The sequence below is a fragment of the Plecotus auritus genome (assembly GCF_963455305.1).
Source record: "Plecotus auritus genome assembly, chromosome: 10".
NCBI classification, from domain to species: domain Eukaryota; kingdom Metazoa; phylum Chordata; class Mammalia; order Chiroptera; family Vespertilionidae; genus Plecotus; species Plecotus auritus.
In genome coordinates this window covers 46,646,000-46,669,940 of record NC_137785.1, presented here as the reverse complement: position 1 = coordinate 46,669,940, position 23,941 = coordinate 46,646,000, and the positions used below count along the sequence as shown (strand labels likewise).

General features: G+C 41.9%; 1 protein-coding gene across 1 annotated transcript in view; it reads left to right on the top strand.

Moving 5' to 3' along the window:
- Positions 1-22,350, top strand: part of SNTB2 (syntrophin beta 2) — a gene marked incomplete at its 5' end in the record, with an annotated part of 93,919 nt that extends 71,569 nt beyond the window's left edge. The window contains 3 exons of the mRNA XM_080645659.1: positions 4,889-5,085; positions 16,691-16,875; positions 18,701-22,350. Of these exons, the coding sequence (XP_080501785.1) occupies positions 4,889-5,085; positions 16,691-16,875; positions 18,701-18,793 (475 nt within the window). The 3' untranslated portion in view covers positions 18,794-22,350. The remainder of the gene's footprint in view (positions 1-4,888; positions 5,086-16,690; positions 16,876-18,700) is intronic.
- Between the last annotated feature and the right edge of the window lie 1,591 nt (positions 22,351-23,941).

Below are 23,941 nucleotides of genomic sequence, written 5' to 3'. Positions count from 1 at the left end.
CTAATGAAGCCCAACTTCCTGATATTCTCTTTCATGGAAAATGCTTTTAGTGTATTATGCTGGATCACCTACATTTTCTCTTAAGATGTCTTTTAGAAATTTTACACTTTCGCATTTTATGTTTAGATCTAAGACTCATTTTGACGTAATTTTTGTGAAAAGTGTAAGGTCTTTCCAAACATAAAGCACAAGGCCCAGATGCGTTTACTAGTGAATTCTACCAAACATTTAAGGAAGAAATTTCCTATAATCTCTTTCAGAGGATAAAAGCAGAGGCAATGCACTGGCTGGTGTGGCTCAGTTGGTTGAGCGTTATTCCATGCACCAAAAGGTTACCTGTTCAATTCCTGGTCAGGACACATGTCTGGGTTGTAGGCTCGTTCCCCAATAGGGGGCATGCAGGAGACAGTAAATCAGTGTTTCCCTTTTCCTCTCCCTCTCCTTCTCTCTCTCCCTCTCCCTCTCCCTCTAAAAATCAATAAAAACATATGTTTGTTTTTTTTAATATATTTTATTGATATTTTACAGAGAGAGGAAGGGAGAGGGATAGAGAGTTAGAAACATCGATGAGAGAGAAACATCGATCAGCTGCCTCCTGCACACCTCCCACTGGGGATGTGCCCGCAACCAAGGTACATGCCCTTGACCGGAATCGAACCCGGGACCCTTCAGTCCGCAGGCCGACGCTCTATCCACTGAACCAAACCGGTTTCGGCTAAAAACATATGTTTTAAAAATTAAAATAAAAACCCATTTGAAAAACAAAGCAGAGACAATACTTTCTAACTCATTCTACCCTATTACCAAAACCGGATACCCTATTACAAGAAAAGAAAACTAAAGACCAAGATCTCTCATAAGCATAGATGCAAAAATCCTCAACAAAATATTAGCAAATCAAATCCAAAAAAAGTATAAGAAGAATTATACACCACAACCAAGTGAGATTTATCTCAGGTATACAAGGCTGGTTCAATATTTGAAAATCCATTAATGTAATTCATCATATAAACAAGCTAAAGGAGAAAAATCACATGGTACTATCAAGAGATTTAAAAAAGCATTTGACAAAATACAACACCCATTCATAATAAAAAATAAAAACTCAGTAAACTAGTAATAAAGGGAAATTTTCTCAACTTGATTAAAGCTATCTACAAAAATATATACATCTAACAACATACTTAGTGGTGACAAACATGACATTTTCCCACTAAGATTAGGTACAAGGTAAGGATGTTCCCTCTTGCCACTCCTTTCCAACAACATCCTGGAAGTCCTTGTTAATGCAATCACGCAAGGAAAGGAAGTAAAAAGTATGCAGATTGAGAAGGAAGACACAAAACTCGTATTGTTCACAGATTGCATGATCATCTATGTAAAAAACCCAAAAGAATTGACCAAAAAACTCCTGGAACTAATAAACAATTATAGCAACATTGCAAGATACAAGGTAAATTTTAAAAAAAATCAGTTGCTTTTCTATATACGAATAATGAACAAGTAGAATTTGAAATACAATGCCATTAACATTAGCAACCCCAAGAATGAAATACTTACGTATAAATCTAAAATATGTTCAAGGTATGTAGTATGAGGAAACTCTGATGAACAAAATCAAACAAGAATTAAATAAATGGCGAAATATTCCATTTCCATATTCCATTGTCAAGAGGTCAGTTCCCAGAGCTATTCAATGTAATCTATATATATAAAATCCTAAGTGACTGAATGACCAGTTGAACTGACAAGCACTGACCACCAGGGGGCAGACACTCAATGCAGGATCTGCACCATGGTGGTCAGTGTGCTCCCACAGCCAACCTCCCATGGCCCCTCCCCCGATCGGCTGGCCAACCTCCCACGGCTCCTCCCCCCAGCTGGCTGGCCCCGATCCGATCGGCCCCAGTCAAGGCCACCGGCCAACCTCCTGCGGTCCCTCTCCCTGGCCAGCTGAACCTTCCGCAGCCCCTTCCCCCAGCTGGCTGGCCAACCTCCCGTGGCCCCTCCCCCTGGCCAACCTCCTGTGGCCCTGATCAGCCCAAATCGCCAGCCAGGCTGAGGGACTCCACCTGTGCACAAATTCGTGCACCGGGCTTCTAGTTTCAGTAATAATTCTAGCAAGTTATTTTATGGGTATTGACAAACTGATTCTAAAGTTTTTATGGAGAGGCAAAAGACCAGAGTAACCAACACAATATTGAAGGAGAAGAATAAAACGAAAGGATTGATACTACCCAACTTTAAGGCTTTCTATAAAACTACACTAATCAAGAGAGTGTGGCCCTAGCCAGTTTGGCTCAGTGGATAGACAGCGTCAGCCTGCAGACTGAAGGGTCCCGGGTTTCATTCAGGTCAAGGGCACATGCCCAGGTTGCGGGCTCGATCCCCAGTAGGGGGGTGTACAGGAGGCAGCTGATCAGTGATTCTCTCTCATTGATATTTCTCTCTCTCTCTCTCTCTCTCTCTCTCTCTCTCTCTCTCTCTCTCTCTCTCTCCCTTCCTCTCCAAAATCATTTTTTTTAAAAAGGTAGTTTTGGTGAAATAATAGATCAGGGGTCCTCAAACTACAGCCCGCGGGCCACATGCGGCCTGCCGAGGACATTTATCCGGCCCGCCGGGTGCCGTTGCCTGTCCTGCTTAGCAGCCGACTCGTCCCGGGCCCGCAGTGCGCATAGGAATTTGTTCATAGTTTTTTTTTTTTAAACTATAGTCCGGCCCTCCAACGTTCTGAGGGACAGTGAACTGGCCCCCTGTTTAAAAAGTTTGAGGACCCCTGTAATAGATAGATAGATCAGTGAAAGAGAATGGAGAGCCCAAAATTAAACGCCTATAAATGAAGTCAACTGATCTTTGACAGAGGAGAAACGGCAGTGCAATGGAGTAAAGATAGTTTCTTCAAGAAATGGTACTGGAACAACTAGACATCCACATAGAAAAGAATGAATCTAGACACAGACTTTATACCCTTCACAAAATTAACTCAAAGTGCAAAACTGAATCCAGAAGATGACATGGGAGGAAACCTGTCTGGTCTTTGGTGTGTTGATGGCTTTTTTAGATAACACCAAAGACATCCATGAAAGAAATAATTGATAAGCTAGACTCCATTAAAATAAAAAATTTCTGCCCTGAGTGGGTAACTCAGTTGGTTAGTGTCGTTCTGATACACCGAAGTTGCAGTTTGGTCCCCTGTCAGGGCACATACAAGAATCAACCAATGAAATTGATGTTTCTCTCTCTCAAAAAAAAAATTAATTAATTAAAATTTTCTGCCCTGCAAAATACAATGATAAAAGAATTAGAAGACAAGCCACAGGTTAGGAGAGAGATTTGCAAAAGACACATGATAAAGGACTATTAGCCAAAATCTACAAAGAACTCTTAAAGTTTAACAATAAGAAAACAAATACCTCAATTTAAAAATGGGCCAAGGAGCCTAGCTGGTTTGGCTTAGTAGATAAAGCGGCCTGCAGACTGAAGGGTCCCAGGTTTGATTCCCGTCAAGGGCACATGCCTGGATTGCGGGCACGATCCCCAGTAGGGCGTGTGCAGGAGGCTGCCGATCAATTATTCTCATCATTGATGTTTGAATCTCTTTCTCCCTCTCACTTCCTCTCTGAAATAAATAAAAATGTATTTTTAAAAAAAAAAAATGGGCCAAGGACCTTAACAGACATCTCACCAAAGAAGATACAGAAATGGCAAATAAGAATATGAAAACATGCTGCTCTACATTATGTCATCAGAGAAATGAAAATTAAAACAATGAGATACCTCTACACACTTATTTAAATGGCCAGTATCAGAACACTGGCAATACCAAATGCTGGTGAGGAATGAAGCAACAAGAAGTCTCATACATTCCTGGTGGGAATGCAAAAATGGTATAGCTACTTCGGAAGACAGTTTGGCGGTTTCTTACAAACATACTCTTCTGATACAATCCATCAATTCCACTCCTTGGTATTTACCCAAAGAAGTTGAAAACATGTTCACACAAAAAGCAGCACAAAAATGTGTATAGCAGCTGTGTGCATAGGTGCCAAAATGTGGAAGCTACTAAGATGTCTTCAGTAGGGGAGTAGATAAACTGCTGGTACATCCAGATAAGGAAATATTCAGAGCTAAAAAGAAATGAGTTATCAAGCTATGAAAAAACATGGGGGAGATTTAAATGCATTTTACTAAGTAAATGAAGCCAATCTGACAAGTCTTTATACTGTATGATTCCAACAATATGACATCCTGGGAAAGGCAAAACAATGGGGACAATAAAAAGATCAGTGGTTGCTGGGGGAAGGGGAGGATGAATAGGCAAAGTATAGAGGATTTGGGGGGCAGTGAAAATGCTCTGTATGATGTTATGATGATAGATATATGTCATTCTACATTTGTCCAGGCCTGTAGAACATACACCACCACGAGTGGACCCTAAAGTAAACTATGGACTTCGGGTGATTATGATGTGTCAGTGTAGGTTCATCTTTCGTAAAAAATACACACACACACACACACACACACACACACACACACACACACACACAGATCTGGTGAGTGAGGTTGATAATGAGAGCAGTTATGCATGTGTAGGGGCTTATCATTTCCTAAACAGAATTGAACCTTTTATTGATATGCATAGCCTCTTGGGAACATAAAAATGCCAGTGGGAAATTGGGGACTTGGCCCACAAGCCCAGTGTTCTGCCTGTGACACCAAGGGTCATTTTATGGGAAAACAAAATGGTATCTACTTATATTGAAATGTACTTCTCCAAACACTGCTGATGGCTTTTATAATTTTCTGCGTATCAGTCAGCATAAATTGCTGACATCTTCCCTGACAGTACATTAAGTACTTTTAATCTTCGCTCTGTTTGTGGTCCTAGGTTGGTTCATTCTGGCTCTGGATGTCGATCACCCTCACTTGGTTCTGACCTTACGTTTGCTACCAGGACAGGCTCTCGGCAGGGCATTGAGATGCATCTCTTCAGGGTGGAGACACATCGGGATCTGTCGACCTGGACCAGGATACTTGTTCAGGGTTGCCATGCTGCTGCTGAGCTCATCAAGGAAGTCTCTCTAGGTATGGATCCTGGCATTTCACTTCTAATAGTAATTAAATGGAACTTTTGTTATACGTAAAGTACAAATCATTATCATGTGTACCAGACTTTAAAATGTTCTGAAATATGGCAGCTTAAAGTGATCATCATGGGAAGAAACCTGGTTTCTTTGTTTCAATAGCAAAGTTTTTCCAAGCCTTGTGCATGGCTCTGAGTTCATTCATAAAACCCTCTGTACAAGATGGCAATTTACTGTTCATCCTTTTAATCTGTCTAATAATATAAAGACTCATTTACCGAGTACTAGATGCATTGTCCCTCTAGTTAAGATTTGGAATTTAAGATATACATAGATACCCTTAAAATAAGAGCATCCGGCAAAGCTAATGGCTCTAGAAAAATAATTTGGAATACAAGTTTCTCTTCAAAAGTTTGAAGATGTGTACCAATACTTACTGAAATAAGCATCTGAAGGGATTGATTTTGGCGATCTCTTTCCATTCTTAAAGCGCCCTCTTGTGGCTAGTCTATATGATTGGGGGTGTGGTTTCATATGTATACACAGTATTTGTGTATTATGCACCGTATATATGTACAGATATTTCCAGATTGCCTTTCATTTTTTTTTTAAATAAATCTTTATTCAGATTATTACAATTATTTCTCCTTTTTTCCCCCATAGCTCCCCTCCAGCCATTTCCCACCCCACCTTCTGCCCTTACCTACCCCCCACTGTCCTCATCCATAGGTGTATGATTTTTGTCCAGTCTCTTTATGAACCCCCCCATACCCCTTTCCCCCTGAGAATTATCAGTCCACTCCCTTTCTATGCCCCTGATTCTATTATATTCACCAGATTATTCTGTTCCTCAGGTTTTTAATTCACTTGATTTTTAGGTTCACTTGTTGATAGATATGTATTTGTTGTTCATAATTTTTATCTTTCCTTTTTTCTTCTTCCTCTTCTTTAAGAATACCTTTCAGCATTTCATATAATACTGGTTTGGTGGTGATGAACTCCTTTAGCTTTTTCTTGTCTGTGAAACTCTTTATCTGCCCTTCAATTCTGAATGATAGCTTTGCTGGGTAGAGTAATCTTGGTTGTAGGTTCTTGCTATTCATCACATTGAAAATTTCTTGCCACTCCCTTCTGGCCTGCATAGTTTCTGTTGAAAAGTCAGCTGACAGTCGTATGGGTGCTCCCTTGTAGGTAACTAACTGTTTTTCTCTTGCTGCTTTTAATATTCTCTCTTTGTCTTTTGCTCTTGGCATTTTAATTATGATGTGTCTTGGTGTAGTCCTCTTTGGATTCCTTTTGTTTGGGGTTCTGTGGGCTTCCTGGACTTGTAAGTCTATTTCTTTCACCAGGTGGGGGCAGTTTTCTGTCATTATTTCTTCAAATAGGTTTTCAGTATTTTGCTCTCTCTCTTCTTCTGGCACCCCCATAATTCTGATGTTGGTACACTTGAAGTTGTCCCAGAGTCTTCTTACATTATCTTCAACTTTTTGGATTTTTTTTTTTTTCTTTTTGCTTTTTCGGTTGAGTGTTTTTTGCTTCTTTGTATTTCAATTCTTTGACTTGATTTTTGTGTTCCTCTTGTCTGTTTTTGGGTCTCTGTATAATATTTTTTATTTCAGTCAGTGTATGTTTAATTTCTAGTTGGTCCTTTTTCATCTCTTCGAGGGTCTCGTTATATTTATCGGCCTTTTCTAGGATATTCTTAAAAAGCCTTATAACCGTGGTTTTGAATTCTATATCCAGTCGTTTGTTTTCCTCCATTTCTTTCATTTGTGATCTGATTCTTAGACGCCGCATTTTCACTGCTTCCCTGAGTTGGTAGATTTGTGTGCTAGGTTTCCAATTTGGCCAAGTGGGTCTGCCTCCCCAGTTAACCTGAGGTGGACACTCTTGGTGCACCCCTTTGTGGACTGTGTGTACAGCCTTGTTGTAATTAAGTCTTTATTGTTGTTGGTATCACTGGGAAGAATTGACCTCCAGGCCAGTTGGCTGTAAGGATCAGCTGTGTCTATGCTGGGAGAAGTCCGGTGCTGGAGACAGCCTTATAGGATTAGACTTGCCAAATTGCAATAGCCTCTGTGCTTAGCTTGGATGGGGTGGAGTCTCAGTCTTGGCTTCCCATCAGCCTTGCCCTTGCGAGCACGTGTGTGTTCCTTCAGTCCTCTGCCTTCCCGGCTCCCGATTCTCCGCCCGAGAGTCCAGACTCCCCCCACAAGAGCGTGGGTCTCCGGGGGCTCGCCTGGAACTGGGGTTCACTGCAGTCAGAACTGGGGCTCACTTCAGTCAGAACTGGTGTTCAGTGCCGTCAGGAGCCTCTGACTCCCTTCTGCTAGGGAAAGCCTGTGGCAGCCTCCGCAGCCTTTGTGCGCACTGGCGCGAGCGGACTTTCAGTCTTCCGCCTTCCCCGGCTCCCGAGTCTCCGCCTGAGAGTCCAGACTCCCCCCACAAGAGCGTGGGTCCCCGGGGGCTCGCCTGGAACTGGGGTTCACTGCAGTCAGAACTGGGGCTCACTTCAGTCAGAACTGGGGTTTTGTGCCGTCAGGAGCCTCTCACTCCCTTCCGCTAGGGAAAGCCTGTGGCAGCCTCCGCAGCCTTTGTGCGCACTGGCGCGAGCGGACTTTCAGTCTTCCGCCTTCCCCGGCTCCCGAGTCTCCGCCCGAGAGTCCAGACTCCCCCCACAAGAGCGTGGGTCTCCAGGGGCTCGCCTGGAACTGGGGTTCACTGCAGTCAGAACTGGGGCTCACTTCAGTCAGAACTGGTGTTCGGTGCCGTCAGGAGCCTCTCACTCCCTTCCGCTAGGGAAAGCCTGTGGCAGCCTCCGCAGCCTTTGTGCGCACTGGCGCGAGCGGACTTTCAGTCTTCCGCCTTCCCCGGCTCCCGAGTCTCCGCCCGAGAGTCCAGACTCCCCCCACAAGAGCGTGGGTCCCCAGGGGCTCGCCCGGAATAGGTGTTCAGTGCAGTCAGAACTGGGGTTCAATGCGGTCGGGGGCTCCCTTCCCCCTTCCGCCAGAGAAAGCCAGCCAGGCTCTCAGCCGCCCTTCCTCTCTGCGCGCACAAAGACCCTTTGCCGTACCTCCAATTCTCTGTGAGCTTTTCTCCTTCCTTCTAGTTGTAGAATTTTCACTCAGTCAGCTTTCCTGCGGTTCTGGATGGTGTCCATTCTGTCTTTTAGTTGTAGTTTTGAAATTGTTGTGCGAGGCAGCAGTTTAGGTGTTTACCTATGCCGCCATCTTGGTTTCTCTTGCCTTTCATTTTAATAAGAACAGAGAATAGTCAAAATTAATATACAATTACAGTTTATAATATAGTTTGAATTGCTTTAAATATCTTGGTTATAAGTTGGTTTACTTTATTTTGCTGCTTTTATCCATGATTTTATTTTGTAGACCTAGTTTTACAGAATTTATAAAAGAGGAAATGTTTCAAGAGCGGAAAGTCTTGTGATTTATCTTTCTGTTGCTTCTTGAAAGCGAGGGAGCTCCATGGCTTTAGAAGTGCAGGGGCACAGGGACAGTTTTTTAGTGTTGTCAGTGCAGATCTTCTTCATCTATTTAGGACCTCGATATTTCCCTCACAGCCACAGTGACGATCCAAGCAGCGACACCAGTGACTAGTAAGAGCCCACTGTGGATTTTGACCAGAGCCACCACATCCACACTGTCTTTCCCAGTGGTCTGTTTCCTGTCTGCTTTCTCTGTGAAGTGGTTGGTCACCACATTAAGGGCTGTGGGGCTCTAGTTTCATCTTGACCACAGACTGTGCTTTCTGGGAGGCCAGTCCTCAGTCTGAAGGTCGGCGATGCTCTGTGTTTCTGTGCGGAGCCTGAGCAATCAGGCAGCACACCATCAGGCCCTTCACTGGCCTCTGGGGTGATCAGATCTTCTCTGAGGATCCAGAGAGATATGCTTCCCAAGCAAAGAGTTCAACTTGAATTTTTAACATTTTTTAGTTTCGAGTTGTTTCTTTGGTGTTTGGGAGCCAAACTTCACCTTCCAGGAAATAAACATCTATCTAGTCCCCGGCTCACAGTTGTTGAAATCAGTGGTTCTCAACCTTTCTAATGTCGCGACCCTTTAATACAGTTCCTCATGTTGTGGTGACCCCCAACCATAAAATTATTTTCATTGCTACTTCATAACTGTAATTTTGCTACTGTTATGAATCGTTATGTAAATATCTGTGATTTCCGATGGTCTTAAGCGACCCTGCTAGCAGTTCTCAACCTGTGGGTCGCCTCATTTCAGGTAATTTGTGGATACCATCCCAATAGAACTTTTCTTGTTTTGAGGCAGACCATTCAGAGACCCAGTACATTCTGAAGTGCTGCTCAGAAAGTGCATGTGCCATCGATTGGAACAAGTGGTAATCTGAAGGAGCAAGGTCTGGTGAATATGGCGGGTGGGTTAATACTTCCCAGGCAAGATCTTTTAACGTGTCTTTAACAGGTTTTGAAGTGCGTGTGCCATTGATCTGAACAAGTGGTAATCTGAAGGAACAATACAACAAAGTAGCATACATATCAAATCGCATATATATCAATATATGTGTAACTCCATCTATTGAAAAAAATTCGCATTATTAACCGGTACACCTAGTAAGTCATAAGTGAGATACATGTTAGATAACCCTAACACACAACCCTCTGAGGCAAATTTTATCACCTCCATTTTCAAGATGAAGGAACTGGCGTTAATGTGGCTGCAACTTGAATTGGGGACTTTCTGACTTCAAAACCCGTGCCTCAAGCCCCTGCACTTACCCCTCTAAATGATTCATTCTTATGGCCAAATCAGAATCATAGAGGGCATATACATTATCAGTTTCTCTTAATTCATTAAATCAACAAATATTTACTGAGTATGTTATTAGTTACAAAGCTCTGCTTGGTAATGAGAGAAATAAAAACAAATAAAACTTACCTCATGCCTTTGACCAAATAGTTATAAGTAAGGAACATCGTGTCATGTTCTTCTTTGTAACCCTGAGAATGATGGAGAATGTTGCCCCAGTCTCTCTCTGAGAGTCCTGAGCAGCCCACTCCCTTCTGGGTTGTTCTGAATGCCCAGAGGAGCCCATGCGGTCCTGTAGCTGCGAAAGGGTCTTGCTGGAAACATTGGCACCCCAGAGTCCTCCTCCCATCTAACTGGCCCCAGAGCAGCAGAGACAGGATTTGCAGGGTAGAATTTATTTGACATCAGGGTCTTTGTCCTTCGTGATACACTGGTAACCATTTAGAAATACACAAGGTAGAAAACACAAGTTGTATTTACCGGTATTTATCTTGGTGTAACACTAATAGATTTATTACTAATTAATGAGCTTTTCTTCCTCTTAATTTTTTTTTTTTTTTTTTTTTTTTTTTTTAGTATTAAGGGAGCTGCTTAGAAAGTTATCTTTAATGTATGTCATTACACTCAACAATATCCTTGTGGTTTGAAAAAGCCAGTGTCCCTTCCACTTAGCAGATTGTGAAGTGGTAGCCAGAGCAGTAGAAGGAAAACCAGGGTGGGTGGGGACAGTAAGTATCAAAGGAAGAGTATTCGAGGAGAGGAATGGCCAGTAGGGTTAAATGTATCAGTTGGGATGATTTAGGGTGCAATTAATAGAAAATACCCTCTAAAACTAGATTAAACATTAAAGAAATGTATTCTCTTACATAAAAGAGAGGAACAGAGTAAAAGGAGGGTGGTGTTGTGTTTTCTCTTCCCAGTCATAGGTCTTTTCTATCCGAGTCAGCTTGGTTCATATGCACACTCTCGACCAACGCCAGTCACCAGGGAAAAGCCAGGCTGCGTGGCCCAGAGGCTGTCTGCCCTTGAAGTTGAGGTCACCCTTCCCTAAAAAACACTTTAGGAGAAAATAGAAACCTGAATAAAATTGGGGTTTGGCTGTAAAGGAAGAATGGAGAAATAGAAGCTGGGTAGACAGCCAACAATGACCACTACCAGTATCAAGTAAGACAGGGCTGGAGAAGCAGGTCGGATTTAGCAACATGAAGATAATTGGTGCCCTTGGGGAGAGACACTTCGTGGTCTGATGGCTGAAGATGGGATGGGAGGTGAAATGTGGATAAATTGAGTGTAGACCAGCTCTTTCAAGAAGTTTTGCTGTGGCCAAAACCGGTTTGGCTCAGTGGATAGAGCATCAGCCTGCGGACTGAAAGGTCCCAGGTTCGATTCCGGTCAAGGGCATGTACCTTGGTTGCGGGCACATCCCCAGTAGCGGGTGTGCAGGAGGCAGCTGATCGATGTTTCTCTCTCATCAATGTTTCTAGCTCTCTATCCCTCTCCCTTCCTCTCTGTAAAAAATCAATAAAATATATTTTAAAAAAAAAAAGTTTTGCTGTGAAGAGGAGAGAGGGGACTGGTAGAAAGTGCAAGGTAAGGAGCTGAGTAAAGGTATTTCTTTTAATGAGAGAGACTTGAACATTTTAAAAAGTTAATGGAGGGATCCGGTTTAGAGGGACATGTTGCAAATGGCAAGAGGAAAAAGGGATAAAGTCTTGTACAGTTTCTGAGAAGATGGGAGTGGGCGGGATCCAAAGTGCAGGTGGAGGGAATTGGCCTGAGCCTGGCAGGGGGACAGGTGGCTCTGAGAGGGGAGAGGCTGGGTGGAGCTGTGCATCCTCGTCTTAGCTGTGCAAGTGGGTGTTGCCTTTTCCTCCTGAGTATTTATGCCGTACGCATCCCTGGCTTTTACTCCATCCCTAACTCCAGGTGCAATCACAGGCTACTTTTATATTGTTCAAAATTTTTTAAGTTATATCTCATATAATAGGAAAAACTTTTTTTTGCCCTTAAGAAGCTATTAGTCCCATGCACCAAAACCATCACTGTAAAGAATTTTACAATATGTTATTGAGAAGCTGGGAGAAATAGCAGAATTGCTATTGAGGATTTCCTGTGAAATATAAGGCTAAAATTAATGGATTTTGTAGGGCCCAAATATTGACCCTCTTGTCCCAATCCCAATGTCTTATATTTGCCCAATTGCATAACCATCAGGAATTGTACAAAAAAAAACAACACAGGTATTAATGCTCCAGATCAGTGGTTCTCAACCTCAACTGCACAGTGGGGTAGCCTAGAAACCATCTTTTATTCAGCTCTGTATCTCCCAGCACCTAACACAATGTCTGGTGCATAGTAAGTAGAGTTTAGTTGCGATTACCTGTCTGTCTTCCCTGCTACCCTGTGAGAGCAGGGAATTTAAAAATATATGAATAAATGAAATAATGAACAAACAACCAGTGAAGTAAGACATCATTCATAATTCCACCAGACAGTTACTCTCTTCATGTATGTTTTCTAGTTATTCTGGGTCCAGGCTCATGAATTTGTACCTGTGACAAGTGGCCCTATTATGGCCAGTTCACACACAGACACTGACATTTCCTTCCTTCCCTCCTGACGAGAAACAATCCTGAACAGAACATTTTAAGAAATATCTTGCATGACAAGCTTGTTAAGGGGTTAATGGCTGGCCTTTGCTAGCTGAGTTTGCAGATCTTGCCCCACTGGGGACACACCTGCAGGCAGAAATACTCACCTGCCTGCACTGCACCTTCTTCAGCCAGTGCTGCAAGGACTTGGGCAGATCCTTGTTCTTTGAGCTTTTCTAAACTAGAACGACCCCTCTCTTCTCGTCAGACCTCAACACCCTTGACTATACTGTAGCTTCAGGGATGTTAATAGAATAAAATTACCTTGAAAACTCTACGCTGGTTGCCTTGATTGGTGCCTTGATTGGGATTATCTGTTCTTTCTCCAAACACCTCAGCCATTCATTTAGAGATTGTGGCATTGGATTACTTCTACAGAGAGTTATTATTTTGTTGTTGTTATTAATCCTCACCTGAGGATATTTTTTCCATTGTTTTTTAGAGAAAGTAGAAGGGAGGGGGAGAGACACGTTGGTTGCTTCCCGCATGCACCCTGCCCAGGGCTGGGGATTGAGCTGCAACCAAGGTAAGTGCCCTTGACCAGAATCAAACCTATGACCCTTCAGTCCGAGGGTCAACACTCTAACCACTGAACAAAACTGGCAAGGGCTACAGGGAGTTAATTTTATCCATGTTCCTCCCCAAGGTTTCCTTTCTGAGATTTAAAGTCCATTGTTCAAAACTCTCTTCTTTGAGTAGTGTTGAGAAGGGACACTGCCAATATTTATATTATTCATTTTCCTTATTTCGTACTAGTAAACACTCCAGCTGTCTTGACCAATTGAATGTCTTTGCACGTCCAGTGAAAGAATCAGTTTGAGTATGAGCACTTGCTTGTTTGAGAGCCAGTCTGTCTGTTTAAAGTGACCAAGCAGGGAGAGAGAAACCAAGATGACGGCATAGGTGAACACCTAAACTGCTGCCTTGCACAGCAATTTCAAAACTACAGCTAAAAGACAAAACGGACATCATCCAGAACCACAGGAAAGCTGGCTGAGTGGAAATTCTACAACTAGAAGGAAAGAGAGGGGCACATGGAGACTCAGAGGAGCTGCAAAAGGCTGAGGTACAGAGACACGCGCAAGGAGAGGACGGGCGGCAGAGTGCCTGGCTAGCTTTCTCTAGTGGGAGAGAGATGGAAGCTCCTGACTGCACTGAACCCCAGTTCCGACTGCACTGAACCCCAGTTCCGGGCAAGACCCTGGGGTCCAAGACTCATACGGGGCGAGTCTGGACTGTCAGGAAACTCAGGGGAGCCGCAAAAGGCAGAGGTCTGGAGGCGCGTGCGCAAGTGCGCACAGAGAGGAATGACTGCTGAGTGTGCCGCTGGCTTTCTCTAGTGGGAGGAAGGTGGAAGCTCCCGACTGCGCTGAACTCCAGTTCCGGGCAAGAATCTGGGAATCCAGATTCATTGGGGGAGAAACTGGACTGTCTGGCAGCAGGCGAAACTCGAGGGCGGCTTTCTCTCAGAGGTGCTTGCAGCGATTACCGAGGGACACTGAGACCCAGGGGCCTCATAGGGCAGGGCTGACGGGAAGCCAAGGCTGTCTGCTTCGCTCTGAGACTCCGCCCCGTCCAAGCTGAGCACAGAGGCTTTTGAAATTTTGCAAGTCTTGTCTCATAAGGCTGTCTCCAGCACAGAAGTTCTCCCGGCATAGACACAGCTGACCCTCACAGCCAATTGGCCTGGAGGTCAATTCCTCCCAGTGATACCAACAACAATCAAGACTTAACTACAACAAGGCTGTGCACACAGTCCACAAAGGGGTGCACCAAGAGTGTCCACCTCAGGTAACTGGGGAAGCTGAGCCACTGTGCCCTAGAAGACACCTAGCACACAAAGCTACTCTACCAACGCAGGGAAGCAGCTAAAATGCGGAGACAAAGAAACAGATCACAAACGAAAGAAATGGAGGAAAGCAAACGACTGGATATAGAGTTCAAAACCACGGTTATAAGGTTTTTCAAGAATTTCCTAGAAAAGGCCAATAAATTTAGCGAGACCCTCGAGGATATGAAAAAGGACCAACTAGAAATTAAACATACACTGACTGAAATAAAAAATATTATACAGAGACCTAACAGCAGACTAGAGGAACGCAAGAATCAAGTCAAAGATTTGAAATACAAAGAAGCAAAAAACACTCATCCAGAAAAGCAAAAAGAAAAATTAATCCAAAAATTTGAAGATAGTGTAAGGAGCCTCTGGGACAACTTCAAGCATACCAACATCTGAATTATGGGGGTGCCAGAAGAGAGAGAGAGCAAGATACTGAAAACCTATTTGAAGAAATAATGACTGAAAACTTCCCCCACCTGGTGAAAGAAATAGACTTACAAGTCCAGGAAGCGCACAGAACCCCAAACAAAAGGAATCCAAAGAGGACCACACCAAGACACATCATAATTAAAATGCCAAGAGCAAAAGACAAAGAGAGAATCTTAAAAGCAGCAAGAGAAAAACAGTTAGTTACCTACAAGGGAGCACCCATACGACTGTCAGCTGATTTCTCAACAGAAACTATGCAGGCCAGAAGGGAGTGGCAAGAAATATTCAAAGTGATGAATAGCAAGAACCTACAACCAAGATTACTCTACCCAGCAAAGCTATCATTCAGAATTGAAGGGCAGATAAAGAGCTTCACAGATAAGAAAAAGATAAAGGAGTTCATCATCGCCAAACCAGTATTATATGAAATGCTGAAAGGTATTCTATAAGAAGAGGAAGAAGAAGAAAAAGGTAAAGATAAAAATTATGAACAACAAATACATATCTATCAACAAGTGAATCTAAAAATCAAGTGAATAAAAAATCTGATGAACAGAATAAGCTGGTGAATATAATAGAATCAGGGGCATAGAAAGGGAGTGGACTGACAATTCTCAGGGGGAAAGGGGTGTGGGGGGTGTGGGAAGAGACTGGACAAAAATCATACACCTATGGATGAGGACATTGGGGGTGGGTAAGGGCAGAGGGTGGGGTGGGAACCGGGTGGAGGGGAGCTATGGGGGGAAAAAAGAGAAACAATTGTAATAATCTGAACAATAAAGATTTATTAAATTTAAATAAATAAAGTGACCAAGCAGGGCTGGGAAGAGAGAGGGGGAAGAAAAAGGGAGATATCTGTAATACTATCAACAATAAAAAAAAAATATTTAAAAAATATAAAGTGACTAAGCATACTCCACTCTGATCCTTTAGGTGATTTTAAGTTGAGCTCTTACAGGCCTGTGTTAATTCCCCAGGTCTCAGAGGGTCTCTCACACGTAACCCCTGTACTAACAACAAAACTGTGCTCAAATGTTAGTGAGACAAGGACTTTGCCAGTCTCTACATTCTTCCTTTTTTTTTTGAGAGAGAGAATGGAAGAGAGAGGGAAAGACAGGGAGAAATATCGATGTGAAACATGAATTGGTTGCCTCCTGCACACACCCCGATCAGGGCCTGGCCTGGGAGGAGACTGCAACCGAGGTACGTGCCCTTGACCAGAATTGAACCCGGGTCCCTTCGGTCCGCAGGCCGACGAGGGCACGATAGCCTTTATCTTTGATAAACATTATCTTTATCCTCTTCCCAAATACCAACCAAACCGTGTTCTGCCCCTGAAAGGCATTTCTTCTCTTTTGGTTGTTCCTTATCTTTGCCCACTTGAAACCTCTCCCTATTCCTCACTGCCTGTCCAGTTTGGTCTATTCTTTAGAGTTTGGTCTATTCTTAGGGCCTATCTGAAGTCCCATCTCCTACAGGAAACCTTTCCTTGTCTTTGGCTTATTCAGTTCGGTGTTGAGTCATGTCTGCACATTCTGCTTTCCACAGGCGTTCCCTGTCTGTGCCTGTTCATTTCGAGGTCCTGGAGCAGGGGCTGTGCCTCTTGCTTCTCCAGCACCACGCAGGCTCTTGCCAGCGCGGGTTCAGTTGTCACTCACTGAATTGAACTGAATCAGATCAGGTTTCAGGGAGAGTTATGGTAATTTCTTCCTTATCTCAGTCAAGATGGTGACTTGAGTGACCAGAACAAAACTCACTGTAGGAGGTTCCAAATAGGTTAGGTAACACACATTCTTAAGGAAAGACTTTGTTTCCTTTTTTTGAAGTCAGAAGAATCCTTTTCCACCTGACAACTGAAGCAGGAACTTTCACAATGCGTTTGCTTATCTTCAACAGGCTGCACATTAAATGGCCAAGAGGTGAGACTCACTGTCCACTACGAAAATGGGTTCACGATCTCCAGGGAAAATGGGGCCTCCAGCAGCTTGCTGTACCGCTACCCCTTCGAAAGGCTGAAAATGTCTGCTGACGACGGCATCAGGAATCTCTATCTGGATTTTGGTGGTCCTGAGGGAGAACTGGTGAGAGAGTTTCTGAAAAAAATGTTTATTCTAATAGCTATTCTCTTTCTTATTTATTGCTTCTTACCCTCTTGTGTAGACATTATGAACTGATAATCCACTTTTTTCCAGGAAACTGTTCTTCAGTTTTCAAGATGCAGTGGGTTTGGGTTCTTTTTTTTTCTTTTCCCACATTTGGAAATCATTCCCTTTTTTAGAAGTATTTTTTTAATCTAGAAAGAAAAAATAGCCCTTTTAAGAAATAGGTTTTTATAAAAAATAAGATGTTAAATATTAAACATTTTAAATACTAAATTAATTCTAGTCATTGCTATTAAGCAGTTTTTTGGCATAAGAATTAAAAGTAATAGGGTGTCTAGGTTGCTACAGAAATTCTGCTGAACAGAGAAAAAGATGCAGATATGCCCATACAGCCATCATTTTCTTTTTTACCTCCTTGTCCCTTAAAGGAAATTTCAGCAGGAACTCATGATCCCCTTTAGAGAACTAGAGAAGTGTACTTCAGAAATCATAAATTGTGATAAAGGAGTAAAACAATGCCTTTTCTCTTTTATCAATATTGAGCCAGTAGTTCAGCTCTGTATGTGAAATCTTATGTTCATTGACACAATCACAACAGGTCTAAGTTGGAAAACAGAATCTTGACATTTTAGAACTGAAATAGATCTATTTTGAGCACACTGGCTAGAAATCTTACTTTAAATGATGAAGCTTTGGGAGACTATGGGTAGGCCATGAACCAGGGCTTTTCAAAAACCTGAAGCATTAGAGACAGTTAAAAGCTTCTATTAAATTAACTTCTATTAAAGTAACCAGTTACTAATATCAGTAGCCATATGCAAGCAAGGTATTAGATTATCCCCAGCTATTTATATATTTTTAATCCCTGCTTTACATTTACTGTATGCAAAGTTTAGTGAGGAATTTAATCCTCTATAACTATGCTCTTCAAGTCTTATTTTTCTTTAAAAGGCATAATTAAGCCATGCCCTATTCCTGGTCTCTGTTATCAGTGCCACCATGATTGACGGCCAGTGTGACTCATGCAGCCAGACCCCAGGTCTCCTATGCATCTGGTGCCAGGTGTCCAAATTAGAGGCCTGTGCTTAGGAAGGTATAATAACCCTCCTGACTAGCCTCAAGAGTTGTCATTTCCACCACAAACTTATATGAGGTGTCAAAAATCATACCATAGCCCTAGCCCATTTGGCTCAGTGGTTGAGTGTCAGTCCGCGAACTAAAGGGTCTCAGGTTTGATTCCGGTCAAGGGCATTCCAGTCAGTTGCTGTCTCCAACCCGGTCGTGGGAGGCAACCAATCAATGTGTCTCTCTCACATCAATGTTTTTCTCTGGCTCTACCTCTCTCTTCCACTCTCTCTAAAAATCAATGGAAAAATATCCTCAGGTGAGGATTAGCAACATCAAAAATCATACCATAGGTGGTGACAGTTCAGCTGAGCTTACTGTGGTTCCCACTCGGAAATGCATATAATTACAATTAATGGTTTTCATATAGGATATTCTTTTCTTTTACATCCTCTGCTTTTTTGTTCTATCAGGCATGGTGGAAGCCAGTACACCATCAAGTGTATCCTAATTGTGGATGTGAAACCTCGGACTAACATTTAATTATAACATGGAATAACCTAACTTCAGAGTACACTTTCATTTGTGGCTTTCAGTTCCCAAGAGTTTCTGTAGCTCCAGCACATTCTTTATCTGAGTTCTTTTGAAAAAGTAGAACATCACATCTAAATTTGTTTCTTTTGCGTGTTTGTTTATTAGCATTTCTGTGTATTGTAGTGATAACGCTCTTTCTCCACAGACCATGGACCTGCACTCTTGTCCGAAGCCGATTGTATTTGTGCTGCACACGTTCTTGTCGGCCAAAGTCACTCGCATGGGACTGCTTGTATGAGCAGCAAGAATCAGAAAAGAGCCTTGAATGTCACAAGAAGTATTTCCACCTCAAAAAAAAAAAAAAAGCACAAAAAGAAAGCTCTTTGCTCCCCTCCAGCACAGTGCCTTGACAAGGACCTGCGAATCACTGCTGAACCCTAACCACGTTTAAACAAGAGCCTGCCTTTCACAAGCTACCGTGGCCAGAATTTCTAGGCTCCAATAAGCTCCAAAATGAAGCTGTTGACTTATTGTTAGTTTCCTTATGTGGTTTCTAAGTAATTGGGTTTAATTCTCCTGTTCAGAAGGGTGGCTCATCGTTTTTCTTTTTGGACAGAGTAAAATATCCAAGAAGTTGGGGTTTTTTCTTCTTCCTATAGGATTCATTTCAGACTTAGCTTTGATCTCTTGCTTAGGAAGACTGTCTCTTCCCAGGTGCTAGTTCCCAGCAGCCCCTTCTTCTTGGTCATTCCAGATACGTTGTACGTTGTGATGGGGTTTACTGTCCCCACTTGCTCCTTCCACCCTAGGAAGTCCTCGAGCTGTATCACCAAAGCGCTCTTCCATGTGTCCTGGCTCTCGCTACGTCCCGCGCGCCCCCCTGTCCCCCGCTCTCCCCCCATCTCTTCCCACTGCCATCACCAGCTTTGCCACTTCTCAGTGCTTATGTTAGGACTTAGAACTTGCAGAACTTTATTTGCCTTGCCTTCCACTCCCTTTCTGGTGGTGACCAAGTTGAAGAGCAAGTCGGAACCACTGCATTGAAAGAAAAGTTTTACTTGTTTGAGAGTTTTCTGATTTTATCTTTGGTAGGAGCCAGGGGATGTGGCAAGATTTATTTTAAAAGAAAATCCTTATTTTATTTTTTCCATGACCTAATACTTTAATGAGAAAATCTTGGTGTTAGCCTAAGCCATTTTTTATTGCTTACCAAACGTGCCTTTGGTTGGGGTTCGTGGAGCTTTATTAGTCCCTGTTTGAATAACTGGATGTCACTGCCATCCCAGGGAGGCCATCTGTCCTGGTGTTAAGCACAGCCTGCGGCAGCGCTCCTCAGCGCTGTCTTTCTCGTGGGTAGAGATCGTTGAGGAAGATACATCCTGACGAGCAAGCTTGTTTCAAGAGGAGAATTGGTGGGTGAAGCCAAACAAATTGTCGAGTGGCTTTGGGCTCTGTTCCTCCATGTAGGACCCTGGCCCGGCCCTCTACCTTGCGGCAGCAGAGTGGTCTGGACAAGACTCAGTGTAGCTCAGTAACCCCTCCTACAGTGAGCGGGTGAGGAGACCATGGAACAGATGCCTGGGTTTTGCTAAGCACTGCCAGATGCCATCATTAGGACATATTACAGTAAGACTGCTGATTTTGTGGTACTGGAGAACATACTCGGTTATTTATAATCATGAAGGAGGTGCATATCTGAAACCATTTAAAATAGTGCAGTAGCTGTATAAGATGTCAACATCAGCACAGTCCCTGGAACTGAAAGAGAAGGGAGTAGTGAATTGGCTGTTCTCCGTGTTCTCTGAAGAAAGGTCTGGGATTAGTTCTCATTTACTGTGTTTATCAGGAGTGCCTAGAGGATGGGAACACTACAGAGGGTGGAGGAGGGCAGCACTCCCAATAGGAAAAGAAAACAGCGGTGTGTGCAACACACAGCTATTTGGTGTGAGTGCAGACTGACACAGGTGGGGTGCGAAAGAACCGACTCAAGCAGAAAGTTCTAGTTAGACGTTGTAAGCCCACTGTCTTCACTCCTTCCCCGTGTTCAGTGAGATTAACCACAGGCAGAGGCTGGGAAGAGATGTCTGTTCTTCCCTCACCACCGGTCCCAAAAATGAACTCTCTGATCCACTTAAAACTGGAAATTGAGATCTTAGACTAGAATATGTCTTTCAAGAGCTTTTTATGTTTTGAAAATTCACAAGCCCAAGTTTGGTTCTATCTGGAGTAAGTTGACAAGTTAGGGGGGGAAAAATACCTTGAAGGTCCAGCTGTGATTTCTGGAAGAAGAATTTGAATACATAATACCCTTAGATAGGGAAGCTTAGACATTCTTTGCAGTGAAAGCATTAATCTGAGAGGATGAACGATGCAATCACAGACTTTTGCAGCAAAGCCATTTGGTTGAGGTTTTCTTACAGTGAAAAGGCTAAGCCACTGAAAAGATTTTCAGGGGGAACTTCTGGCCACCTGCTCACTGGTTATATGAAAACATCTGTAAAAAAGGGGTGATTAAAACGTGGAAGGAGAGGTGAGGTGTGCATGCACTTCCACCCCTTTGTTCAAGCTTAAACTGCCATGGACAGGCCCAAGGTCCACAGGGTTTTTAATATTTAATGGGGTTTTGAGTCTTGATGTGAAGTGAAATTGATGGGAGGTTTCCTGTGACCATTGGCGCCCCCAAGAGCAAGAGCCCTTAAGCTGCTTGTTTAACATACTTCAACAGCTTTCCAACCGTGGATGACCAGGTTGTTCTTCAATTAAGTGTGTTTGTGTGATTTTCAAACCACAAATGAAGTTCTTTTTGTGAATGAAACAGCCTTGATAAATATGTGCATATTTTTGACCCACAGTTGGGAATATGAAGAGGGCTGACTGTATCCACTACTCTACACTGTTTTATATAAGGGACTTGCGCATCTGTGGATTTGGGTCCTGGAACCAATCCCTTGTGAAAACCAAGGAACAACAATAGTTAAGGTTTTAGGGAGTCAAAGTTAATTCGTGGATTTTCAACTGCCTGGGGAGTTGGCACCCCTAATCCCCACGTTCTTCAAGGATCAATTTGTACTTTGTATTTAGATGCCAAAATATGGCAAATTATTTTCAAATGATAACTAAAAATAGGCATTTTTCATATTTCACATCTTTTACAGAACAGCTAATTTTTCATTTCTTTTTTATTCTGAATTAGGAAAATTGTTGAGAATGTTGTGGGCTTCCATGTGTAGAATGTAAAGGAATTGCAGAGTATTGTCCCCCTCATTCTGATGGACCACTTTCAGTGCCCCCAAAGACCTGGGCCTAGACATCTTCTCCATATTCCACACAGATGCCTATCAGAGAAAAGGCTCAGTTATTATTTTTCTGAAAAAGGTAAGTCCTTTTCTGAAGTCATCAAATGAACCTTACCTGGAAATTAGTATCTAATATTTTATATGAAGAAATACTTTAACGTATGTTTATACAGTATTTATTAGATATTTGTAACTGTAAACTCACCTACCTAGTAGACAGAGTTTCAGGTTAAATATTGGGATATGTACAGGCAATCAAAATATTACTTTAAATGTCACTCACTTATTTTAAAGCCATGTTTTAGCACTTTTTAGACTAGGTAAGTCTGATAGTGCCCGTTTTTATCATCTGAAATCTCACAAACTTTGTTATTGAAAATTATTGCATGGAAGGAGAGATTGAATTATTTATTTCTTACATTTTTATAGTGGAAAAATCTCTCCAACCAACAAATGATTAAAATTGTTACTGATTATTTGTTCTCTTATCCTCCTAAGCAGAATGGTAACAAAGCTTTTTTTTCAGCTGATTAAATGCACTTAGCTAATAAACCAAAATTTATTCTTAAAAAAAAAAAAAAAAAAAAAAGCTGTGTGGAATCTGGATAAGATGATGTTTCTTCCAGAAAAACAATTAGTACAAATGCTTTTGGTGGACAAGTGTGACCACTTTTGAGAAAAGATTATGATAGATTTTTTTTGTTAATTTTCTGAGAACCTCCAGGTCTTCTTGTTTAATTTATATGCATGTGGATAATTTGTGTGTTTTTTCAAAAACATGGAAGAATCTCCATATTTTTTAATGCAAATTATCTTGTAAGCTGCTATGCAAATTGTATTAAAAGGCCTACCTACTAAAAGAGTTAAACATTTTTGAAGCTTCAGGGAAGACCTGTAGACTTAAGCACTTTCTCTGCTTTTTTGTATCTTATTTTGGATACTTAACGCTGAATTATGTTATTGTTTTCACTGGTTATAAGCTATTGATTGTACATAATATTTAAACCATCCAAATATCCAGCATACATTTCCATGTTGCTGCCATCCACTATTGACACCATGAGTGAAATGGCTGGTTGGAAAGCCAAAGTTCGTGCTTTTACAATCCTTAATGAAGAAGTAAAATGCCAGATCTCTTTGGTCTCAAAACATTGTTCTGGTCTGATCTGATTATCTGTGTAAGAAGAGAGACTTCTTTAAGTTGGGATGCTTAAACTTTTAAGTTGAATTTGACTATAGTCATACTCTACTTATATATTTTTGTCAAGTATATTATGTGGCAGGTGATATTATATTCTACCTTGAGTTTGGAAATTTCTTTCAGTTAAATTTGAATTGTTATAATGGCTGCTGAAGATGAAGACAAAGGAATTTGCCATCTGCTGCCATTCTCTCTCTGTCTCAATTTTAATTGCTTGGAAATCTAGAATTATTTTGGCTTTCTATATACTGTCTTTAAAAACCAACACAGCAGACTCCCCCCGCCCTTTCCCTTTTTAAGCTACATCTTTGTGCTGAGTATATAGACTCTTGATAAATGTGTCATGTTAGTTCTAAAATAATTGTGCTTTATATCAGGATTATGTTTTCTTGATCAATATAGCTATTGTCATGGTGAAGTTTATTTTACACTAGTAATAGACTGCTTAAGCGGCTGATTTGAAACCCTTTCTCTAAAAAAACAAAATCATCTGGCAGATAAGTGATATAAGTTCATCCTTGAAAGGATCAAATTTCAAGTTAACGTAAAGTACAATCAATAGGCGCATAGAGCATATCTGTTTCCTTGTCCTTTTGACAATAGCTAAACTGCCAACTGGAAGAATGATTGTTATATATTAACTAGAAAAAGTATTTTAACAAGATTTCTTCTATTATTTCAAAACTGATAAACTTGAACTTAATCTCTTGCCATTTATTCTTCCTTTCCACTTCAGGTTCCTGAACCAAAGCATTTTCTGTTTTTTTTAAGGCAAATCTGCATTTGATATAATGCATAAATATGCCATTTGCAAATAACTGCTTGTTCTCCAATGAGCACTTAGTTATATTCAACAAAAATCTACCATATGAACTGTAATCTTTGAATTGCCCAAAATAGATTGATTGAAACTAAAAACCTATAATAGAGGAATTATCTATACTCTTTT